The sequence below is a fragment of the Delphinus delphis genome, chromosome 11, assembly GCF_949987515.2.
Source record: "Delphinus delphis chromosome 11, mDelDel1.2, whole genome shotgun sequence".
Classification (NCBI taxonomy): Eukaryota; Metazoa; Chordata; class Mammalia; order Artiodactyla; family Delphinidae; genus Delphinus; species Delphinus delphis.
The window spans coordinates 82,751,418-82,774,391 of record NC_082693.1 but is presented as its reverse complement, the minus strand read 5'-3'; the positions used below and the strand labels follow the sequence as shown (position 1 = coordinate 82,774,391).

General features: G+C 40.1%; 1 protein-coding gene across 1 annotated transcript in view; it reads left to right on the top strand.

The window, feature by feature from the left end:
• WASHC3 (WASH complex subunit 3) overlaps positions 1 to 4,058 on the top strand; it is a 51,705-nt gene extending 47,647 nt beyond the window's left edge. Inside the window, exon 7 of the mRNA XM_060025481.1 lies at positions 3,766 to 4,058. Within this exon, the coding sequence (XP_059881464.1) occupies positions 3,766 to 3,850 (85 nt within the window). The 3' untranslated portion in view covers positions 3,851 to 4,058. The remainder of the gene's footprint in view (positions 1 to 3,765) is intronic.
• The last annotated feature ends 18,916 nt before the right edge of the window (positions 4,059 to 22,974 follow it).

Below are 22,974 nucleotides of genomic sequence, written 5' to 3'. Positions count from 1 at the left end.
AAGAAACACTAATTTGTACAATTTTAAATGGCGAATTTTATGGTATGTGAATTATACCTCAATTAAAAAATAAATGACTACTTAAGTATCCATCAACAGATGAATGGTTAAAGAAGATGTGGTATATATGTCCAATGGAATACTACTAAGCCGTACAAAAGAATGAAATTTTGCCATTTAGATGGACTTGGAGGGTATTATGCTAAGTGAAATAAGTCAGGCAGAGAAAGACAAATACTGTATGATATCACTTATACCTGGAATCTAAAAAACACAACAAACTAGTGAGTATAACAATAAAGAAGCAAACACAGTTATAGAGAACAAACTAGTAGTTACCAGTGGAGAGAGAGAAGGGGGAGGGACAATATAGAGGTAGGGGATTGAAAGGTACAAACTATTACATATAACGTAAATAAGCTACAAGGATATATTGTACAGCACAGGGTATATAGCCAATATTTTATAATAGCTATAAATGGAGTATAACCTTTAAAAATTGTGCATCACTCCATTGTACACCTGTAACTTACATAATACTGTACATAAACTATACTTCAAAAAAAACGAGGGCTTCCCTGGTGGCGCAGTGGTTGAGAGTCCGCCTGCCGATGCAGGGAACACGGGTTCGTGCCCCGGTCCGGGAAGATCCCACATGCTGCGGAGCGGCTGGGCCCGTGCGCCATGGCCACTGAGCCTGCGCGTCCAGAGCCTGTGCTCCGCAACGGGAGAGGCCACAACAGTGAGAGGCCCACGTACTGCAAAACAAACAAACAAACAAAAAACAACGAAATGACTACTTAAGATTCCTAAACTTAGTTGTGTAATTTCAGTGAAAGCTTACATTTCATATAACTTTTCCCCACCCTCCACCTATTGCCCCTGCATGACCTAATCTCATCTACTGTTGTACCCCAGTTACTTTACACCCTAGCTACTGAAAAACTTACAGGTCCCAAATGTACTGTGCTGCACCATTCCCATTTTTTTCTTTACCCAGGATACTCTCATCCCCACTTACTCCCACATTTTCTGTTTCTGCCAAATTCACACTCATCCCACACCCCTTCACAAGTGTCTCCACCTCTCTGGAGTCTTCTGTGACCAACCCTAGTAGAGTGAATTACCTTTTCTTTTCAAACAAGTGTAGTTAGTACAACTATATTTTTGTGTGTCACACTGTGTAACAATAATTTGTTTGCATTTCTGTCTCCCCCACTAAATTACCAGCTTCCTCAGAGCAGTAAGTGCTTGTTATTCATCTCTGTACCTCCAGCACCTAACACAGTTCTTGGCAAGTAGTAGGTGCATGATAGATGAGAATAATAATAATAGATAACCTTTATTTAATATACTTACTGTGTGCCACATATTACTAGTATACTTTACATTTAATAATTCATCTTAACCATCACAACAATCCCATCAGTGAGTTGGGTACACAGTGTGGTTAAAAAGCTTCCCCAAAGTTGCTCAACAAGTACGTAGTAAGGCTAGGATTTAAACCCAAGCAATCTAGCTCCAGAGTCTGGGTTCTTAACCACTATGCTATATAGCATCACATATATTAAAAAATGGTTACACACAAAAATTAATTTTATAATTTCACTCCATTCTAGGCCTAAGCTGCTTTTATCATTTTCTTAAGTAGCATTTATGTTAGGGGAGTTATGTACATTGTTTTATTTGTTTGAGTTGCCATAGATACTAATATAATTTTGAAGTAGTATTCAAATAATTTCCTCTGGTAATGTTTTCCTTTTTAATAAAATGAAAACAGTAAGGAATCATGTATATAACAAAGAGAAGTTTACTGGGGACTATGTGCCCAGTATTTATGCCCACTACTTTTAGAGTTCTTGCTTCTATGGAGAATGATGAAGACTGTGGTTCTGTGTTAGTATTTTAGGCAGATGGAACATCAGTCAAAACCTATAAATGCTGGGACTTCCCTGGTGGTCCAGTGGGTACAACTCTGTGCTCCCAGTGCAGGGGGCCCAGGTTCAATCCCTGGTGGGGGAACTAGATCCCGCATGCATGCTGCAACTAAGAGCCCACATGCCGGGGCTTCCCTGGTGGCGCAGTGGTTAAGAATCTGCCTGCCAATGCAGGGAACATGGGTTCGAGCCCTGGTCCGGGAAGATCCCACATGCCGCGGAGCAGCTAAGCCCGTGCGCCACAACTACTGAGCCTGTGCTCTAGAGCCCGTGAACCACAACTACTGAAGCCTGCGCGCCTAGAGCTGGTGCTCCGTAACAAGAGAAGCACTGAGATAAGAAGCCTGCACACCGCAACGAAGAGTAACCCCCACTCGCCGCAACTGAGAAAGCCCGCATACAGCACTGAAGACCCAACACAGCCAAAAATAAAATAATAAATAAATAAATAAATTTATAAAAAAAAAAAAGAGGAGTCCGCATGCCACAACTGAGAAATCCACGTGCTGCAACTAAGATCCCACGTGCCACAACTAAGACCTGGTGCAGCCAAAATAAATAAATAAGTAAGTATGTACGTACATACATACATACATACAAACAAAACCTATAAATGCTGTACCCAGCTTTAAAGTTTTATTGTACTGAGTACATGTGACTTCCTCATAGGCATAATCTAAAATTGTGCAGCAGAGCAAACGGGGTTATGTTTGACCCATTGCTAGAGAGCAATGCCAGCATTTCTTCTGTTTTGTAGCATGACAGATATGATATTAAAAAGTATACATCAAAACTCAGCCATAATTTATAACTAAAGGTAAATAGGAGACTACATTTTCTTATTTTAGCAATAGTAATTATATTTTTGGCAAAGAAGAATTTTATTTGTTGGTATCCTAAATCTTTAATAAGAATCAAGGAGCCTGAGGGAGAAATAAGTCTTGTAGCTTTTTTATTAAAACAGAGCAGGTATATTATTCTTCCTTTCCCTCTTAGTTTCCTCAAGTATACTTTATTGGCTTAATTTACTTCCTTGGTTAGATTGAATAGGGCCTGAGTGTTAGTGCTGCCATACTGATTAAATGATTTACTGACAAACTCCATGGAGCCTATCTAGTTGACTGTTCTAATGACACCATTAAATTTCATGTAGTTTATTATAGCACATCTATGCAAAGCTGGAGTTTATTCTCACATTTTCTTGTTGTGCTTAGGGAACCTTCAAGACATTATTTTTACCAACTCATTCTTATATTCTTTCTCTGATGATAAAACATATAAGTGAAAACATTCCACAGACATTAAGAACCTTCTTTGACAGGCACTCACTTCCCCTGCAAAATTTCCATATTGCCTGTGTTTCTTAATGGCCATTCTTGAACTCTCTTCCATTTTAAAACTGCTCCCTGCAGCTTTCCTGAACATGAAGATTTTCTTTTTCTTTCCACTTCTAGCTTTCCTTTCTCTGTACCTCGTGGACACTTGGAGCCTGCAAGGATTTAGCGCTGGTCATGCCAGCCTCTTCAGACGCATCTCTGTCTGTAGTTGGGTCTCCATGGTAATGAGAAGCAGAAAGTGCTGAAGTAGCACACTGTGTAAGGACTGGCAGGAGAAAACAGTGCCGTGGCCTGTACAGGAATAGCACTGAATCCCCATGGTGCTGGAGAAGCCAGCAAGAAGCACGCTGTGGCGGAGAGCAGGAGACTCTCAGTTAAGGACGCAGATTTGGCAGATTTATTAGCAGCAGTATTCTAAGATGAACCTAATTTACAGTTAGTGCTCTTTTTCAACTGGAAAAAACATTAAAATTTTTTTCCTTATCTTTTAGGAGGCCGGACGCTCCAGTGCCTGATGGCGAAGGTGAAAAAAATATAGAAGAAAGTTCAGACAGCGAATCTTCTTTTAGTGACTAAGCTTAATGTTGATAACAATTACATATACATGTGTTGGTGCATATTTACATTCTATAAGAAAGAGAACCTGAACTTTAACTCTTAGTCATAAAAGCATCAAATGGCTACATATCTACCACCAAGCTTCCTCTATGTTAAAAAATAAATAAATAAAGCATTTATAATAAGCTGGCAGTATGTCTTGTTACCAAAATAAAGGACCCTGAACTGAAAAGTAGAATAGCCTAAATAAAGTACTCAATATTTGAGGGATGCAGTGAGCATGTAAAATGAAGTCAATGTGAGTTTAGTGATCAAAAATAGACTCAATGCAAAACAAAAAAGTGAATTTGGCTAAATATTCAATTTTTGTGAACATTTTAGCATGAAAAGTATTATGTACATTTGTATCTTAAGAGTTGTTAAAGAAATTTCTGGCAGAAAGTAGTACTGGATTGAAATTTTCTGTGACAGCTGGAAGCTTATATATCATATTTATTGTGGATCTGGAACTTATTGGTAGTATTTATTAGCATGTAAAGCTTTTCACAACTTGGCCATTAGTTCATATACTATCAAAGTCAGATATTCTTATTATGTTTATCGTCAAATAGAAATTGAATTGAAAGTAGTTTCAGTGTGGTTCAGAGTGAGCTGATAGCAGAAGTTGACAAAGGGATGTGATGTGGGGCAAAAGAGGTGTTTGCTGCTGTCTACCCCTTGCCTATTCAGAATTGAGTCCAGTGTTAAGTCTACTCCATTGCCAGATCTTCAAAATGATGACCAGCCACAGTGTGTAGAAGACTACACAGGAGGATTAGTGAGACAAGCTGTAGTTCCTTGTGCTACAACTGAACTCAAGACCAAAACTCATATCCATCATCTCTTTCCTGCATCACCCATTTGAGACTTTCCTTGCTCTCTTCCAGAAATTCAGCAGGTCTAGTTTGGTTCAGTGACCCAGACCTTCATCCCTTCAGAGATGGGCCTTGGCTACCTTGCCCCTTTTAGGCTGTGATTATCACATTTGTCTGTTTGCTGTTCACACCAGGCATAGAAGCATCAAGAATCACCCCAATGAATCGCCTGAGTTCCAGACACATCCTCCTTGTTTCATTTTGTAATTGTAATCCTAGCTCTCCATGTTAACCAACATATTAACTCCCTTTTCTTGCCTGTTGTCCCACAGACATGAGCAGCCCAACAGAATCAGTTTGGCAGCAGTAGCTTCAGTTCTGTAGAAATCTTACTGTGCTTCTTGATAGAAATGTTCTAGCATTTTCCTCTTCCCCTGTCTAGGAAACAGGACCTCCAATTCAGCAGAGCCAAAGGTGGTAGGGGGGATGGGAAGCACAATTCTGCAAGTAGGTTACTGAGAATGGTGGTAGGAAGGGCCAGTCGTATTTCTATCCTCTTGGCTCCTAGACCCATAAATTCTAGCAGTTGGGGACATGGAATTACATACTGGCCTTTGGTATAGTGCATGTATCACTTCCTAGAAAATAGCACCCCAGCCCTGCAGGCTGTATCTCTCAGCTGGTGTCTAAGCAGATGCTGTAATAGTCCATTTCATTGTTGTGTTAGATTGACTGCTTCTGGATAATGCTGCATATGATAGGATCATGGATCCAGTAATTCACGTTGCTCTTCATTTACTACAAAATAGTTCCTCAATTTGAGGTAATATAATTCAAGATACCTTATTTGTAATAAGCATTTTTTTTTTGGCATTCTGTAGACTATCAGATAGTAATGATGACTGAGGTACTGATGGAAGGGAAAACAAGCCTGAATTAAGAATACAGATTAATTACAATAGAAAAGAATTACTTCCTCCTCCAAGGTGGAAGGAAATTAATGTAAACAACTTGCTCCCATGTGGCTAATTTATCTCCTGAAGGAGTGTTACGAGTCATTGGTTTCTGCTGCTGACAGATCACGTGTTCAACAGTGACATAACTCCATCAGCCTTAGACAAAGCTCAAGCCCTCGGGTCTTTGCCTAGCCTCTATCTCTGCCACCATGATTACTTCACTTACGGGTTTGTTGTGTAAGCCTGGAGTGGTAAAGGGCAAGGCTGGTATAAATCTACTGAAGAATCATCCTGTCCACCTAATCTTTGCCTCCTCAGGTTAGTGCTCTTTTATTGACATTCCATGATACAAAAATCTACAAACTTTTCCATAATCAAGACTGTGTTTATCCTTAACTCAGGCCACATCTTTCTCCATCACTCTGAATGACCAAGTGTACTGTTTGAAGTTCTATCAGGAAGATTTTTCATTTTTCCCTTACCACTGATCCTTCCAGGCACCTCTGAGAGGAGACAGTGTGGAAGCCAGCCATTTCTGGCTCACACCGAGATAGCAAGCTGGTCTACCCATGAACAAGACCCACATTTTCCTTCTCTGTCATCTGGTATGTTAATATTGCAGAAATAGCCTTACTTCTTCACTTCTCCCTGTCTCCATGCCATTTCCCATAAGATTTTCACTGCCTTCCCACTCTGCGTGGAGTTATTCTGCCTCACCTTTGGACTCTGAACTTAGCCGTGTGATTTTCTTTGGGTCAATGGAATGTTAGCAAATTTGATCCAAGCAGAAGCTTGAAAAATACTTGGGTAATTGGTCTTGCCTTCTCTTGTGCCTCTGATACAGAAACATGACTGGGATAGTCTGATGGAGAATGAGAGGTGTGTGGAGCAGAGCTAAGCTGTTCTAGTCACATAGCAGCCAAACCCAAGATATGAGCGAGCCCAGCCAAGATCAGAAAATCTGCCTAACCAACTCCCAGCTGGCCCTAGATGCCTGAATAATAAATGCTCACTGTTGAGTCGCAAAGGTTTTTTGGTTATTTATTACATAGCATTATTGTAGCAATAAATACTGATAAAACTGACCATAGGGGATTCCCCATGGATCATAGGAGTAGGTTGAAGGAGATGCATTAGTCCATGAGAGGTAAATGATACGGGAATCTAGTCTACTTGTCCATGTAACTTACATGTGCCCTCTGGACTTGCTCAGGCTTGATCTCAAGTGTATCATTTCCATCAAAATAATGGATTGTTACTGTTACTGTCTGGCCCTATGATACGATGAACTTGATAACACCTAGCTCGTGACGGGCAGCTCCAATTAATAACTTGATGTCATATATAAGCAGATTCTCACTTTCTGCCAGGCACAGAGGCATGCCAAGGGTTGCTTTTCAAACAATGATGAGGCAGGCCTTTGTTCCAGAACCTAATGTCTGTACTGTTAATCTTCTGTTGGAGCTTGCCAGAGATGCTATACAATGTTCTACCACAGATATTTGTAGCATCAGTGGATAATCAGTCATATAGTCTGAGCAGGAGGGCAGCTCACATCACAGCCTGAGCCTGCTGCAGAGTCCTCTCTCTTGCCCTGGGCCCCACTTGAAACTAGCAGCCCTCTAACTCTCCCCATAAATGGGTGAGAGCAGCATTTAGCTTCAAAAGTCAAAGTCCCCAACACTGTACCTTTTTCTTAATGGTAGAGGGTGCAAGTTCAATAACTTGTCCTTCACTTGGAGGCATGTCCCAGCATCCTCCAGACCATTGGACCCCTAAAATCCACAGGGGTCCAAATCTTCCATCCTCCCACTTTAACTGAGGGACAGTGATGACATTTTAGATCACTCGATATCAAGTCTATTCAGTGCGCTCTTATCCAACTACCTTTGAAAGGATTGCATTGTACAGTTACTTTAATAAGTGGCTTATGGTACTTTAGAGAAAGAGTGGGCAGATATTTATTCTATATGCTTGTAGTGGCATAAGTAGCATTTTTCAAAGGGCATTGGTCCCCTTTTCAATTGATGAACATGAAATGATAGTTACAGGATAACACTTCTGCATTATAGCAGTTGACATCAACTTTTTGCTCTCTGGTTCTTCCTTTTTTGGATAAAACTGCACCCTAGTCTACTGCCTTCTACCTTGAACATGAGCTACACTGTGCTCCCTGAACACCAAGGAACCTTGGTTGCCACTTCAGCCTTGCTGCTACTTTGCCAGTGATGGTTGGAATACCACTACCTGCCTCGTGCCATTATAGAATTCTATCATCTCAATTAATATAAGAGAGCCCAATTCTGTGGCATCATTTCCTACTGTGAATCCTGGTCTAGATACCACTAATTTTCTCAAATATATTGTTGCCATTCTCATTAGTACGGTCTTTACTGCCTTAGTAAAGAGAGTGTTCTCCGGGCTCTTCCTGGGAAAATAATAGGTTGGTTCTCTTGACACATGACATAAATCCATTCTAACATTCCCACCTCTCTGAGTCACCGACCTCTTCTTCATTACTTCGACAAGGCAATTCCAGCGTCTCCATCTCATTTAGTGTAGGCCATGAAGATTCAAGAAGCCATCCCAACAGCCTATTAACACCAAGAGTCCTTGCCAGGATGTTAAATCTTGAGTCATAAGAGAGTGCTCCCATGTCAATAAACTCTCCTCTATCCAGTCTAATATTCTGCCACTCTGGTCCAGCACATTCAAGATCTATTCCCACACATATTCTTTAAATTCCTGCCAGTAATGATTAGCCAGTTCCTAAAATTCTTTCAGTAAAGCTCTCTCTTCCCAGATCAAGAACTATATTTTCTCTCTCAGCTAAACTTGGCATTAGTTATTCTTCTCATGGCAATGGGAGGAAACAAGTTCAATCTTGAGGTAGTAAGAGTCATCTTACAAAACATCTACTTTAGGTGAACACTGTGTATGGTCTCCAGGTAAGGGGAGGCTGCTTTCCTCTAGAGAGGGAGAAAGAGCTGCTTTGGCTGGTGTGGAAGGTTCAGAGAAAACCAGGAATTCAAGCTCCTCAAGCGTATCCACCCAAATTTTCTCATCGCAAGTCTCCGTCTCTCTCCTCTGATACCAGGGCTGTGACACTAGCAAAGGAGCCTTGTGGAGGCTGCACATTTTATCTCCTTTGCAGCTCTGCCACCCTTACAGTTGCACTCTGAGCCTGATTTTCACTACAGAAGTCCTACGGCTAAGGAGATAATGGTCTCTTTAAATACTGCCAAGGTGACCTTTTGGCTTTCAGTGTGCCCTAAGATGATAGTTGGCTGATCTGAGTTTGTTACTTACTTCCTTTTTTCAAGGCTTCCAAGGCAGATAACAAATGCTAACCAATTCCACGATCCTTTGCCCCCCAAACCATTCTAGTGACAGAACTACTGGATAACCCATTTCTTCTTGTCCCATTCCATCACAGGTGAGATTCCTAGGCATTGTGATGCAGACCAGGGATTACCACCATCCTGCTTATCCTAGCAATAAGGTAAGTGATCCCATTGCAGAATCCCATCCTAATGATCTGCTTTCAAGGATCACTCTCATACCAAAGTCATATGTTATATTCCTCCTAAAACAGACCTTGAGACAAACATTTGGGTGCAAGTAGATGATTTGTGAACTAATCCCAGGAAGCAGGAGTAAGAGAGCAGGAAGAATGAGAGAGGGAAGAAAATGTAACACGAGGATATTATCAAGATTGCCATTGTGAATGCTTGGGAGTTGATTCCAGGACCAGCACCTCTTTAGAAATGAGCAGGTGCTTCTCAGAACCGTCCACCAGAAGGACTAGAGGCTAGATCACATGTCCACTATCCCTGGACCCACTGGTTGAGGACATTTCTCGTCTACACTTAGGGGATACATTTGCATTTAGTCCTCGGGGGCTCCCATGGCCTAGAAAAGAACACTTTGTCAGTAAGTGGAGAGATGGGGCACTCATATGAGGTGAGTTATTGTCACTAAAAGGTGAGTCTGAGATTGAGGTGAACTGTCGACTACAGCTGTGGCTGAAATCCAAGATGGTTTTAGGAAACAGTTGCAGGGCACCACTAGAAGCATCAGCTACAGGTTCCAAAACACCAAACTTACCTGAACTTACCTTTATTTAAAATGTATAATTTTCTTCTTGGATATAAAGACAAAGTGGATGGTAAGCCAGACTCAAGATTTCCAGAACATTTTCATCAAAATTTTTAGTTTTAAAAGTCTTCCAAGAATGAGCAAAGGATAAACAATGGCTAAATCTATATCTTTATAGTATGTTGTAATTATAATATGATTTTTAAAGGTTTCCTTTTAAACATACCCCACAGAGTTCCTCTGTGAAACTTTTACATCTGAACTAGCGCATGGCTCCCATTAAAGAATAAATTGTGTCCGTGTGCTGGTGAAGAGTGCCCAGACAACGTAACGTTCAGTAAAACTGCTTTGTTTCTGATCAAGTTCTTCCCCAAAACAAGCTTGATTTCCAGAATTCGTGAAGAGCTTAAATTCCATAATTTAATGCTGTGCTTTAAACAGCTGCTGCAATGATGCCAAGGTGTCTTTTCAAAAACATTCAATTTTACCTTTCTTGTTAGTAAGATTAATAAACAGTAAGAATGATACTAAAGCAAGTGTCACTCTGACTTTGATTTCGGATAGATAGCTTTAAATAAAACATTTATCTTCCTTTGGAGCATGGAGTGTAAAGATTTTATCTGTGACTCCATTTCTTCGCTTCCCCAAACAGTATTATTTTCAATTGGCAGCTTACAAGTAAATAAATTTGGAAAAAACTCATTTTACAATATCTACAAATTATTTACTAGGCATCTGGGTATACTTATGTTTAAATTAATATAATTAGATTAAAGCACCTTAAAAGTAAATACTTTGTTTCACAGTTAACATCGCAAACTTTTTTTTCACAGTAAGTCCTAAGTATTGGAATAATAGCATTCTAGAAGAAATCTTAGCAAAATGTCTAGTCTGATTGCCTCATTTTTACCAGTGAATGAATTGAAGCCCAGAGGAGTCGAATGATTCCCTCAAATGTAAGAAAGAAAAGAGGTTTATTCATATAAACAAAAGTGCTTAATCTATCAGTAATATTCTTATCTTAAATATTAATACTATTAGTTATTCATACAAAAGCAAATTACTTAAAATTTCAGTAATCTTATTAAAATTTCACATTGTAATCTTCAAAATAGAGTTGTGAAACAAATTTTATACTTAAGGATATTCTAACATCAGTATTTCAGTTTTTTCACTTATATTAAAATATGTGACCCTGTGGCAATCAAATAAAGCTACTTCTACATTTTCTTAGGGACATCTTAACCATACTGGTTTATACATTGCTATACTGTCATTCTAGTTTTCCAAATCAAACCTTAGAAAATTCTAAGAACCTGGCAGTATAGTTTTCTTTTTTTTCATAAATTTATTTATTTTTGGCTGCATTGGGTCTTCATTGCTGTGTGCGGGCTTTCTCTAGTTGCGGTGAGCAGGGGCTACTCTTTGTTGCGGTGCACGGGCTTCTCATTGCGGTGGCTTCTCATTGCGGAGCACGGGCTCTAGGTGCACGGGCTTCAGTAATTGTGGCTTGTGGGCTCAGTAGTTGTGGCTCGCAGGCTCTAAAGCACAGGCTCAGTAGTTGTGGCGCATGGGCTTAGTGGCTCCGGGGCATGTGGGATCTTCCCAGACCAGGGATCAAACCCGTGACCCCTGCATTGGCAGGCAGACTCTCAACCACTGTGCCACCAGGGAAGTCCTGGCAGCATAGTTTTTAAATGGCCTATGTAAACACACAGTACCTAGATAGCAAAATTTTTAAAACCCCAAGGGTAAAATCTATAACAAAATTCCATGAAAGATACAAACTATCAAAAATCACTCCAAAAGAAATAAATAATTTGAACAGCCTTATATTTACAGAAGAAATTGAACTTACAGTTAAAAACATTCCCATAAAGAAAACTGGACACCCACATGGATTCATTGGTGAATCCTACCAAACATTTAAGGAAGAAATAATGCCAGTTCTACACAAACTCTTCCAGAACACTGAAAAGGGAAAACTACCTCTATGAGACCAACATTAATAGGATACCAAAAGCAGACAGACATGACAATAAAAGAAAATTATAGACTAATATCCTTCATGAAAACAGAGGTAACTATTCTTTAAAATGTCTTAACAAATTGAATCTGACATCATAGAAGATGTACAGATGTCCAATAAAAATATGAAAATTGCTCATCATCATGTATCATTAGGGAATTGCAAATTAAAACAACAATGTGATTATACCACATACCTATTAGAATGACTAAAATCCAAAATACTGATAATACTAAATTCCGGGAAGGATGCAGATTAACAGTAACCCTCATTCATTGCTGATGAGAATGCAATATAGTACAACCCCTTTGAAAAACAGCTTGGCATTTTCTTACAAAGCTAAACGTAGTTTTATCATACAGCAAGCATGCTCCTAGATATTTACCCATGAATGTTTATAGCAGCTTTATTCATAATTCCCCAAACTGGAAGTAACCAAGGTTTCTTTCAATAGGTAAATGAATAAACAAACTCTAATATATTTATACAATGGAATATTGTTTGACAGTAATAAGAAGTGAATTACCAAACCATGGAAAGACACAGAGGAACCTTAAATGTATGTTTCTAAGTGAAAGAAAGCCAGTCTAAAAACACTACATGTTATGTGATTTAAACTATATGACATTTTGGAGAAGGCAAAATTACAAAGATAGTAAAAGATCATTAGTTGTCAGGATATGAGGAGAGGGAAGGTAGGACTGAACAGGTGAAGCACAGGGCATTCTTAGGGTAATTAAACTATTCTGTATGAAACTGTGATGATGGACACATACCATTATTTATTTCTCAAAATCCATAGAACTATATAACATAGAGTGAACTTAATATAAACTATGGACTAGTTAATGATAATATATCAATACTGGTTCATTAATTGTAACAAAAAATTGTTTTGTTAATTATAACAAATTAGTCACTTTAATGCAAGATGTTAATAATAGGGGAAACCGAGAGGGTGGGTTGTGAAGTGGAGTGTGTATCTGAAATTTCTATACTGTTCGCTCAGGTATTCTATAAATGTAAAATTGTACTGAAAAAATATTTTTTAAAAAACAATACATTGGACTTCCCTGGGGGTGCAGTGGTTAAGAATCTGCCTGCCAACGTAGGGGACACAGGTTAGAACCCTGGTCCGGGAAGATCCCACATGCCGCGGAGCAACTAAGCCCGTGCACCACAACTACTGGGCCTGTGCTCTAGAGCCCACGAGCCACAACTGCTGAGCCTGCGTGCCACAACTACTGAAGCCCGTGTGCCTAGAGCCCATGATCTGCAACAAGAGAAGCCCACGCACCGCAAGGAAGAGTAGCCCCCACTCGCAGCAACTAGAGAAAGCCCGCATGCAGCAATGAAGACCCAACACAACCAAAATTAAATAAATTAAAACAAACAAACAAACAAACAAAAACAATACATTATGTCCAAGTGGAATTTATCCCAGGAATGCAAGGTTGGATTAACACTAAAAAATCAATTAATGTAATTTATCATATTAAAAAACTAGAAGAAAAACCATATAATCATCTCAACAGAAAGCACATTTGAAAAAATTCAACATCCATTCCTGATAAAAATTCTCAACATAATAAAAATGAACTTCCTCAACCTGATAAAAAGTGTCTACAAAAACCCGACAGCTAACATGACTTAATGGTGAAAGGCTGAATACTTTTCCCCTAAGATTAGGGAACAAGACAACAATGTCTACTCTTACCACCTCTATTCAACATGCCACTGGAGATTCTAATCAATAAGATAAGGCAAGAAAGGAAATAAAAGTCATACAGATTGTAAAGAAGTAAAACTATTTTTACTCACAGATGACATTATTATCTGTGTAGACAATCCATTGGAATATATCAAAACAGCTACCAGAACTAATAAGTGAGTTTAACAAGGTTGAAGGATACAAGATCAATATACAAAAATCAATTGTATTATTATATACTATCAATGAACAATTTTAAATTACCATTTACAATAGCATCAAAAACCATGAAATCCTTAGGGATAAATCTACCCAAATATATGAAATACAGGTATACTGAAAACTACAAAACATTGCTGAGAGAAACTAAAGAAGACCTAAATAAATAAAGTGATTTACTGTGTCCATGGATTGGAAGACTGTGTTGTTAAGATGTCAGGTCTTACCAAACTGATCAATATCTTAAAAGCAATCCCATAAAAAAATCCCCAAAAGCTTTCTTTTAAATAAAAATTGCCCAACTGATTCTAAAATTCATTTGGAAATGCACAAAACCTAGAATATCCAGACCAACTTTAAAGAGAACAAGGTTGAGGCTTCCCTGGTGGCACAGTGGTTGAGAGTCCGCCTGCCGATGCAGGGGACACGGGTTCGTGCCCCGGTCCGGGAAGATCCCACATGCCGCGGAGCAGCTGGGCCCGTGAGCCATGGCCGCTGGGCCTGCGCGTCCAGAGCCTGTGCTCCGCAATGGGAGAGGCCACAACAGTGAGAGGCCCGCATACCCGGAAAAAAAAAAAAAAATCCAACTTAAAAAGATGAGCAAAAGATTTGATCAGATACTCCATCAAAAAAAAGGATACAACAGAGTGAAGTAAGTCAGAAAGAGAAAGACAAATACCGTATGCTAACACATATATATGGAATTTAAGAAAAAATAAATGTCATGAAGAGCCTAGGGGTAAGACAGGAATAAAGACACAGACCTACTAGAGAATGGACTTGAGGACATAGGGAGGGGGAAGGGTAAGCTGTGACAAAGTGAGAGAGTGGCATGGACATATATACACTACCAAACGTAAAATAGATAGCTAGTGGGAAGCAGCCGCATAGCACAGGGCAATCAGCTCGGTGCTTTGTGACCACCTAGAGGGGTGGGATAGGGAGGGTAGGAGGGAGGGAGACGCAAGAGGGAAGAGATATGGGAACATATGTATATGTATAACTGATTCACTTTGTTATAAAGCAGAAACTAACACACCATTGTAAAGCAATTATACTCCAATAAAGATGTAAAAAAAACCCAAAAAACCAGGATACAGATGACGAAAGCACATGAAAAGATACACACAACATAAGTCATTAGGAAAATGCAAATTAAAACCACATCAAGATATTACTATACACCTATTAGAGTGGCTAAAATTTGAAATCCTGACAATACCAAGCATTGGTGAGGATGTGGAGGATTTGAGGGAAAGTTTATACATAAATAAATAAAATCAGTGAAGATTCTACATACATATAATAGGAGTTCAAGAAAGGAAAACCATGCAGTGTGACAAATTACAAAAAGTACAATTCAAGAAAACGTTCCTAAAATAAAAAGGATTGTATATTGAAATTGTATATTGAGAAGGCACACTATATGTATCTGAGAAAGTAGACCCAGAACAGCTAATAAATATCAAGATATATTTCATTAAACCTATTGGACAATAAAAAGAAAGAAGAAAATTCTTTGGGCTTCTAGCCAAAAATGACCAAGTCACTTCTATATGAAATAACATTAGATTGTCATAAACCTTTTTAATAGCAATAGTTTATGCTGAAAAACAATGGCATAATATATTTAAAATACCCAAAGAGGCTTCCTTGGTGCTCATCCACCTGCCGATGCAGGGGACACAGGTTCGAGCTCTGGTCTGGGAAGATCCCACATGCCATAGAGCAACTAAGCCCGTGCACCACAGCTGCTGAGCCTGCACTCTAGAGCCCGCGAGCCACAACTACTGAGCCCATGTGCCGCAACTACTGAAGCCCGCATGCCTAGAGCCCGTGCTCCGCAACAAGAGAAGTCACTGCAATAAGAAGCCCACGCACCACAATGAAGAGTAGTCCCCACCCTCCACAACTAGAGAAAGCCCGCGCACAGCAACGAAGACCCAAGCAGCCAAAAATAAATAAATAAAATAAATAAATGTATTTTAAAAATAAATAAAATACCCAAAGAAAGAAAATGTGAGCTAAAGATTTTACATCCAGGCAAACTGGATATAAATTTTTAAAAAATATTTTATTTTATTTTATTTGCTTCGTTGGGTCTTCATTTCTGTGCACGGACTTTCTCTAGTTGCAGCCAGCGGGGGCTTCTCTTCGTTGCGGTGTGTGGGCTTCTCATTGTGACAGCTTCTCTTGTTGCATAGCATGAGCTCTAGGCACGTGGGCTTCAGTAGTTGTGGCACATGGGCTCAGTAGTTGTGGCTCGTGGGCTCTAGAGCGCAGGCTCAGCAGCTGTGACACACGGGCTTAGTTGCTGTATGGCATGTGGGATCTTCCCAGACCAGGGCTCGAACCCGTGTCTCCTGCATTGACAGGAGGATTCTTAACCACAGCACCACAAGGGAAGTCCCAAACTGGATATAAATTTGAACTTCAAATATAAACATACAGTCAAACTCTTAATCCTGGAACTCAACAAAACAAACAACCCAGTTTTAAAAATTGGCATAGGACTTGAATATGTATCCTCCCCAAAGAAGATATACAAATGGCCAATAAGCACATGAAAAGATGCCCAACATCACTAATCATTAGGGAAATGCAAATAAAAACAACAATGAGGTAACACCTCACACCCATTAGGATGGCTATTATAAAACAAAATAACAGAAATAGCAAGTGTTGGTGAGGATGTGGAGAAATTGGAACCCTTCTATAATGCTGGTGGGAATGTAGAATTGTGCAGTTGCTGTGGAAAGCAGTATAGCAGTTCCTCAAAAAAAAATTAAGCATATAATTACCATATGATCCAGTGGTTCCACTCCTGGGCATATATCCAAAAGAAGTTAAAGCAAGGACTCAAACAGCATTATTCACAATAGCCCAAAGGTGGAAGCACCTCAGTTGCCCATCCATAGATGAATGGATGAACAAAATGTAGTATATACATACAATGAAATATTATTCAGCTTTAAAGGAAATTCTGTTACAGACTACAACATTGGCAACCCTTGAAGATACGATAAATGAAACAAGCCAGACACAAAAGGACAAATATTGTATGATTCCATATGTATGAGTTACCTGGAGTAGTCAAATTCACAGAGACAGAAAGTATAATGGTAGTTACCATTGGCTTGAGGGAGAGGGGGAATAGGGAGTTATTGTTTAATGGGTACAGAGTTTCAGTTGAAGATGAAAAAGTTCTGGAGATGGATGGTGGCGATGTTTGCTCAACAGTGTGAATGTGCCTAATGCCACGGAACTGTACACTTTAAAATGATTAAATGTTAAATTTTATGTATATTTTATCACAATAAAAAACACTATTATGATCATGCAAGAACCTAGGAACCTAATTAGGAAATATAGTTTCCACGAGACTGTCCTTAAAAATCTCATACCCCTCATAGGGGGCACAGATGAGTAAACAAGGTTGCAGTGGAATGTAACAACCAATACCATGTGCTAGATACTGGCTCTAAGTGCTCAGGGCAAAGATTTATTTGTTTGTATAACAAATGACTACTAAGTACTTTTGTTCTGTGCCAGTACTTTTCTAGGTGTCAAGGATATTGCACTGAATAAAACAGACAAATGTCCCCACCTTCATGTAGCTTACCTTCTTATTGGGGTAGAGAGAAACAAGTAAAATGTACTGTATGACAGATGGTAATAGGTGCTTGAAGAAAAATTAAGCAAGGAAAGAGGTTAGCTAGTAGAGAGTGTGGGGAGGGATTCACAATCTAGTGATGGGAAAGACATAAACAGATACTTCTTAAAAATCAAGATGAATGTTCCACAAAGAATATATATGGGACTTCCCTGGTGGCGTGGTGGTTAAGAATCTGCCTGCCAATGCAGGGGACACGGGTTCAAGCCCTGGTCCAGGAAGATCCCACATGCTGTGGAGCAGCTAAGCCCCTGCACCACAACTACCGAGCCTGTGCTCTAGAGCCCATGTGCCACAACTACTGAAGCCCACGTGCCTAGAGCCCATGCTACGCAGCAAGAGAAGCCACCGCAATGAGAAGCCTCGCACCGCAACAACGAGTAGCCCTCGCTCACCACAACTAGAGAAAAACCCACATGCAGCAACAAAGACCAAACACAGCCAAAAATAAACAAATAAAATTAATTTATTTAAAAAAATGAATATATATGGAATATTTTATGGATGGACCAAGGAGGGGCATCTAATCTCACCTTGGAGAAGGGGAATATCAGGGAAGTTGTTTAGATAGAGCAGTGTCTGATATGAGTATTAAAGAATGCCATGAAGAGGCATTAATAGAAAGGAGGGGGCAAGATTAGCAGAAGGAGCATCATGTATAAATACCAGGATGTTTGAGACACACTGTGGGGCATCCAAGGAACTGAGTAATTCAGTGTGAGGAGAGAGAGGAGGTGGGCAGATTGGGGCATTATGGGCCATGATGTGGAGTTTGAATTTTATCTGGAAGTCTATGGAGAACTATCAAAAGATATTAAACATGGGGCTTCCCTGGTGGTGCAGTAGTTGAGAGTCCGCCTGCCGATGCAGGGGACACGGGTTCGTCCCCTGGTCTGGGAAGATCCCACATGCCGCGGAGTGGCTGGGCCCGTGAGCCATGGCCGCTAAGCCTGCGCGTCCAGAGCCTGTGCTCCACAACGGGAGAGGCCACAACAGTGAGAAGCCCACGTATCACAAAAAGAAAAAGATATTAAACATGGAAGTGACACACTTGTGTTCTACTTTGGAAAGGTCACTTTTTGTTGCATGGGCCTGACTGGAAGAAACCAAGACCAGAATCAGGGAGGTATGACTAATGAATCCAAAAAGAAATTATAAGATTTAATTAAGGCACTGGCTGTAGGAATAGAGAGAAGACCCATCCGAGAAATGCCTAGGAGCAAATAAATAGTTTGGTGACCAACTGGATATGAGATTTTGAAGGACAGAGACATCAAGGATGATGCCAAGGTTTAAGGCTATGATGACTAGGTACCATTCACTAAATTAAGGAGTGCAAAGGAGAACAAATTTAGGGTAAATAATAATTCTATTTAAGATTTGTTTATTTTGGACCACTTGTGGACATCCAAGTGAAGCTGTCCAGTAGAGCACATCTGGAACTTAGAAAAAAACTCTGGGCTGAAGATGCAGATTTGGTAGTATCAGCCTATAGTAGATAGATGAAACCATGGATCTGGATGAGATCATGAAGGAAACTTGAGATTCAGAAGAAGAAGAAGACCAAGGAAGGAACCAGAGGGAAAACACCTAACTCATGGGACAGGTGGAGGAAGAGCAACCCAGTACAAAGGCTATTAAGACATAGTCAGAATTAGGAGACGAGGACCCAGAAAGGATGGCATCACAGAAGCCAATATCAAAGAGCTGTTCAAGTGGGAGGGAGCAGCCACCATCAACAAATGCCAGGTAGCACTTATCACACCTTGTTACTTACTTGACTTCCCTGCCAAACTTGAGCTCTGCGAGGGCATCTGTACTTCTTACCTTCATATTTCCAGCTCCGGGTGCACAGCAGATATTTAATAAATATTTTGTTGAATAAACAAAGATCAAAGCTAAAATAATTCATTGGATTTGGTAGCAAATAAGTAACGGGTGACCTTGATGAGAACAATTTTAGGAGAGTGGTGAGGGTGAAGCCATAAAGAAGTGGGTTGAGGTATAAATGGGATATGAGAAAAATAGAAGAATCTTTTCAGAGGTTTGGCTGAGAAGAGGAAAGGATAAAACAACAGCTAGGAGTCAAGTAGGGCAGAAGGGACATGGGAGGGTTTTAGCCATATGAACCTTTTATTTTTTTTTTTAGCGGTGGTAGATACCTGAATAGAAAAAGAGGAGAATTGATGGAGGAAGTATGTTCTGAAAGTGGAAAAGACAGAATCTAGACCTTGGGTGGAAGAAAGACATAAACATGTAAATAGTTGAATAAAAGTAAAAGGCTACAAATAGAAACAACTATGCAAGAACTCCTGTTTTTTTGGAGACTGTGGGATTTGAGCTGGGTCTTAAAGTATGTGTTAGGTAGATGGAGAAGCAATGGGAGGGCATTCTACATGAAGGGACTGCCGAGGTAGTGCTTTGTAATAAAAAATAATTTAAAAAGAGCCGCTGGATCTTTTTTAAGCCATGCTTCAAATTTTTCAAACAGGGAAAATTTCAGCCATTGTTTCTTTTAAATATTTTGTCTGTCTCCACCTGCCTCTCCTTACCTTCTGGAACTCCAAGTACACATATGTTAGGCTGCTGGTTGTTGTCCCATAGCTCACTGATGGTCTGTTCATGTACTCCAGTCTTTTAGTCTTTGTGTTTCATTTTGGGTAGCTTCTATTGTGGTCTTCAAATTCACTGATCTTTTCTTCTTGCCATGTCTAATCTGCTGTTAATCTATGCCCCATCCAGTTCACTTTTTTTTTTTTGGTAAGCTTTTTTTTTTTTAATTAATTAATTTATTTTTTGGCTGCATTGGGTCTTCATTTCTGTGTGAGGGCTTTCTCTAGTTGCGGCAAGCAGGGGCCACTCTTCATCGTGGTGCGTGGACCTCTCACTATCGCAGCCTCTCTTGTTGCGGAGCGCAGGCTCAGTAGTTGCGGCTCACGGGCCTAGTTGCTCCGTGGCATGTGGGATCTTCCCAGACCAGGGCTCGAACCCGTGTCCCCTGCATTGACAGGTAGATTCTCAACCACTGTGCCACCAGGGAAGCCCCCAGTTCACTTTTCAACTGTAGAGGTTTTACTTGGGTCTTGTTCATACTCATGCTCATGCTTTCCTCCAACTCCTTGAACATATGGGATATATTTATAGCAGCTGTTTTATGTCTTTGTCTACTAACTCCACTATCTATATCATTTCTAAGTGTGTTTCTATTGATTTTGTCCTCATATTGGATCTTATATTCCTGCTTCTTTGCATGTCTGGTAATTTTTTATTTAATGTCAGACATTGGAAATTTAACTTTTGGAGGGTACTGGATATGTTTGGAATCCTTTAAATATTTTTGTACTTTGCAATAGGATGCAGTTAAATTACTTGGAAACAGTTTGATGTTTTCAAGACTTGCTCTTAAGCTTTGTTTGGTGGGTGCAGAACAGCTTTTAGGGCTAATTTGACCCTTCTATTGAGGCAATATGCTTCTGAAGTCTCCCTCAGTTTCTTATGTGTTTGGAAGCCTTCCTATTCTAGCTAGTGTAAACAAACTATTCCCAGATCTGTGTGTACTCCAAGGATTGATCCACCAGCTCCTTTCCAGTGGTTTCTTCTCCAGTCTTGGTAGTTTCCTAAAATCTATGTGCCAATTATTATTCAACTAAAGACTCAAGGAGAACCTCTGTGTATATCTGGAGCGCTCTCGTTGCAGCTGTCTTCTCTCTAGTACTCTGCCCCATGAGGTCTAGCTGCCTTAGCATCCCTGAACTCTGAACTCTGTCGCTCAACTCAGGAAGATCACCAAACCTGCTGGGATCGCTTTCTCTGTGCAGTGGCCTGGGAACTCCTCAGGCAGTAAGCTGAAGCATTCATCAGGCTCATCTTGGGCATTTTTGCTCCTTTTTTCCAGAGATCTCTCTGTCCTGAACTGCCTATTTTCCAGTGTCTGAAAGCGAGTTTCATAGATTTTGACCAATTTTTTAGTTGTTTAAGGAAAAAGGGTACATGTGGTTCCTGTTATTCCACCACGACCATAAGTGGAAGGTCAATGTGTCAACTTTAGGCCCTTAAAGTTAATTATGTTAGCTCCTGGAAATTCAGCTAGCACCTAGAACAGTGCTTAGCACATAGTAGGCATTCAATAAATTTTTTTTAATGAATGAGATCCTGTTTCCTCCCAACATTGTCCTCAATGAACTTTTCCCTTTTAATTCAAACCATTTTCCTAGTATGCCAAAAACATTATTGATTCTCTCCTCCGAAATACAGACTATCCTTTTCTATATTCATCTTGGTATAGTTAACATTCATCCATATCATTTCTAAAATGTTTAGGAAAAAAATAAAAGATCCTAAGAGAGGGCCTACATAAACCATAAGTGCCTCTAGTTAACTTCACCTCCTGGTAACTCCTTGAGCAAAATTTCTAATCAGTTGTGTACCCACCAAATGGTGATCTAATCCAATGGAGTAAATTCTCCTCAGAGGAAATGCTTCATATGCCTCATCTGCCAAAATAATTTAGCCGGGCCCTGGTCTAGCTCTGTAATTTATGGCCCGAAGGGTAGGAAGTGCCAAAAAATGGCTAGTATTGGCACATTGACTCTGTTACTTCGAGGCTACCAGGCTAAGTGCTAAAAACAAATGTCTTGAGTGAAATCTTCTCCTAATCCAGGTCCTCTTTTAGAAGGAGAAAATAAATTAAGTTCAAAGCTATTAACTGTATTAGTACGTAGTGGGCATTTGGGCTTCTTCCATCATCCCTACAGCTGGGCTTCTTTCATCTCTATTAGCCCATTTGCCCTTTGAAAAGTAGCATGACATGACAAGAGTGGAACTACATATAACATTCCAGCACTAAGAGGAAAAAAATCTTTTTTTCCCCCATTTTTTATAAATCAGATGTGGAATTAAATGGAAATACCTTTTTAAGTGAAAATAATTTTGGGGGGTAAAATATTCTCCCCAAATTAGAATGGAATATGGTGTCAGGTGAGAGTGCCACCTAACAAGCCACAGCGTATGTGACTTATTACTGCTGCTTTTAAAGGGAGCATTTCCCAACTTATTGCCCTTGTTCTACATCTGTTTTTCACTCTGGAATAATGAATATGGATCCTTTAAGTCCTAGAAGAAGTTGGCACCACTTAAAGTAATTTTGCTGACAGTCCCAGACTCCTAGGGCTTATCACTAGCAAGATAGATTCATGCCTAGAAGAATGGTAAGTTTGAAAGGGTTTTGGATATTTCTTTTCAGATTTTGATGGAAAGAGCAATGGGTCTGTTTACTTAGGCTCACTGTTGAGTCAAAATTAAGCCACAGGGGCTTCCCTGGTGGCGCAGTGGTTAAGAATCTGCCTGCCAGTGCAGGGGACATGGGTTCGAGCCCTGGGCCAGGAAGATCCCACATGCCATGGAGCAACTAAGCCCGTGTGCCACAACTACTGAGCCTGCGCTCTAGAGCCCGTGAGCCACAGCTACTGAGCCCTCATGCCACAGCTGCTGAGCCCTCGTGCCACAACTACTGAAGCCCACGCACCTAGAGCCCATGCTCCGCAACAAAAGAAGCCACCACGATAAGAAGCCCGCGCACCGCAACAAAGAGTAGCCCCCACTC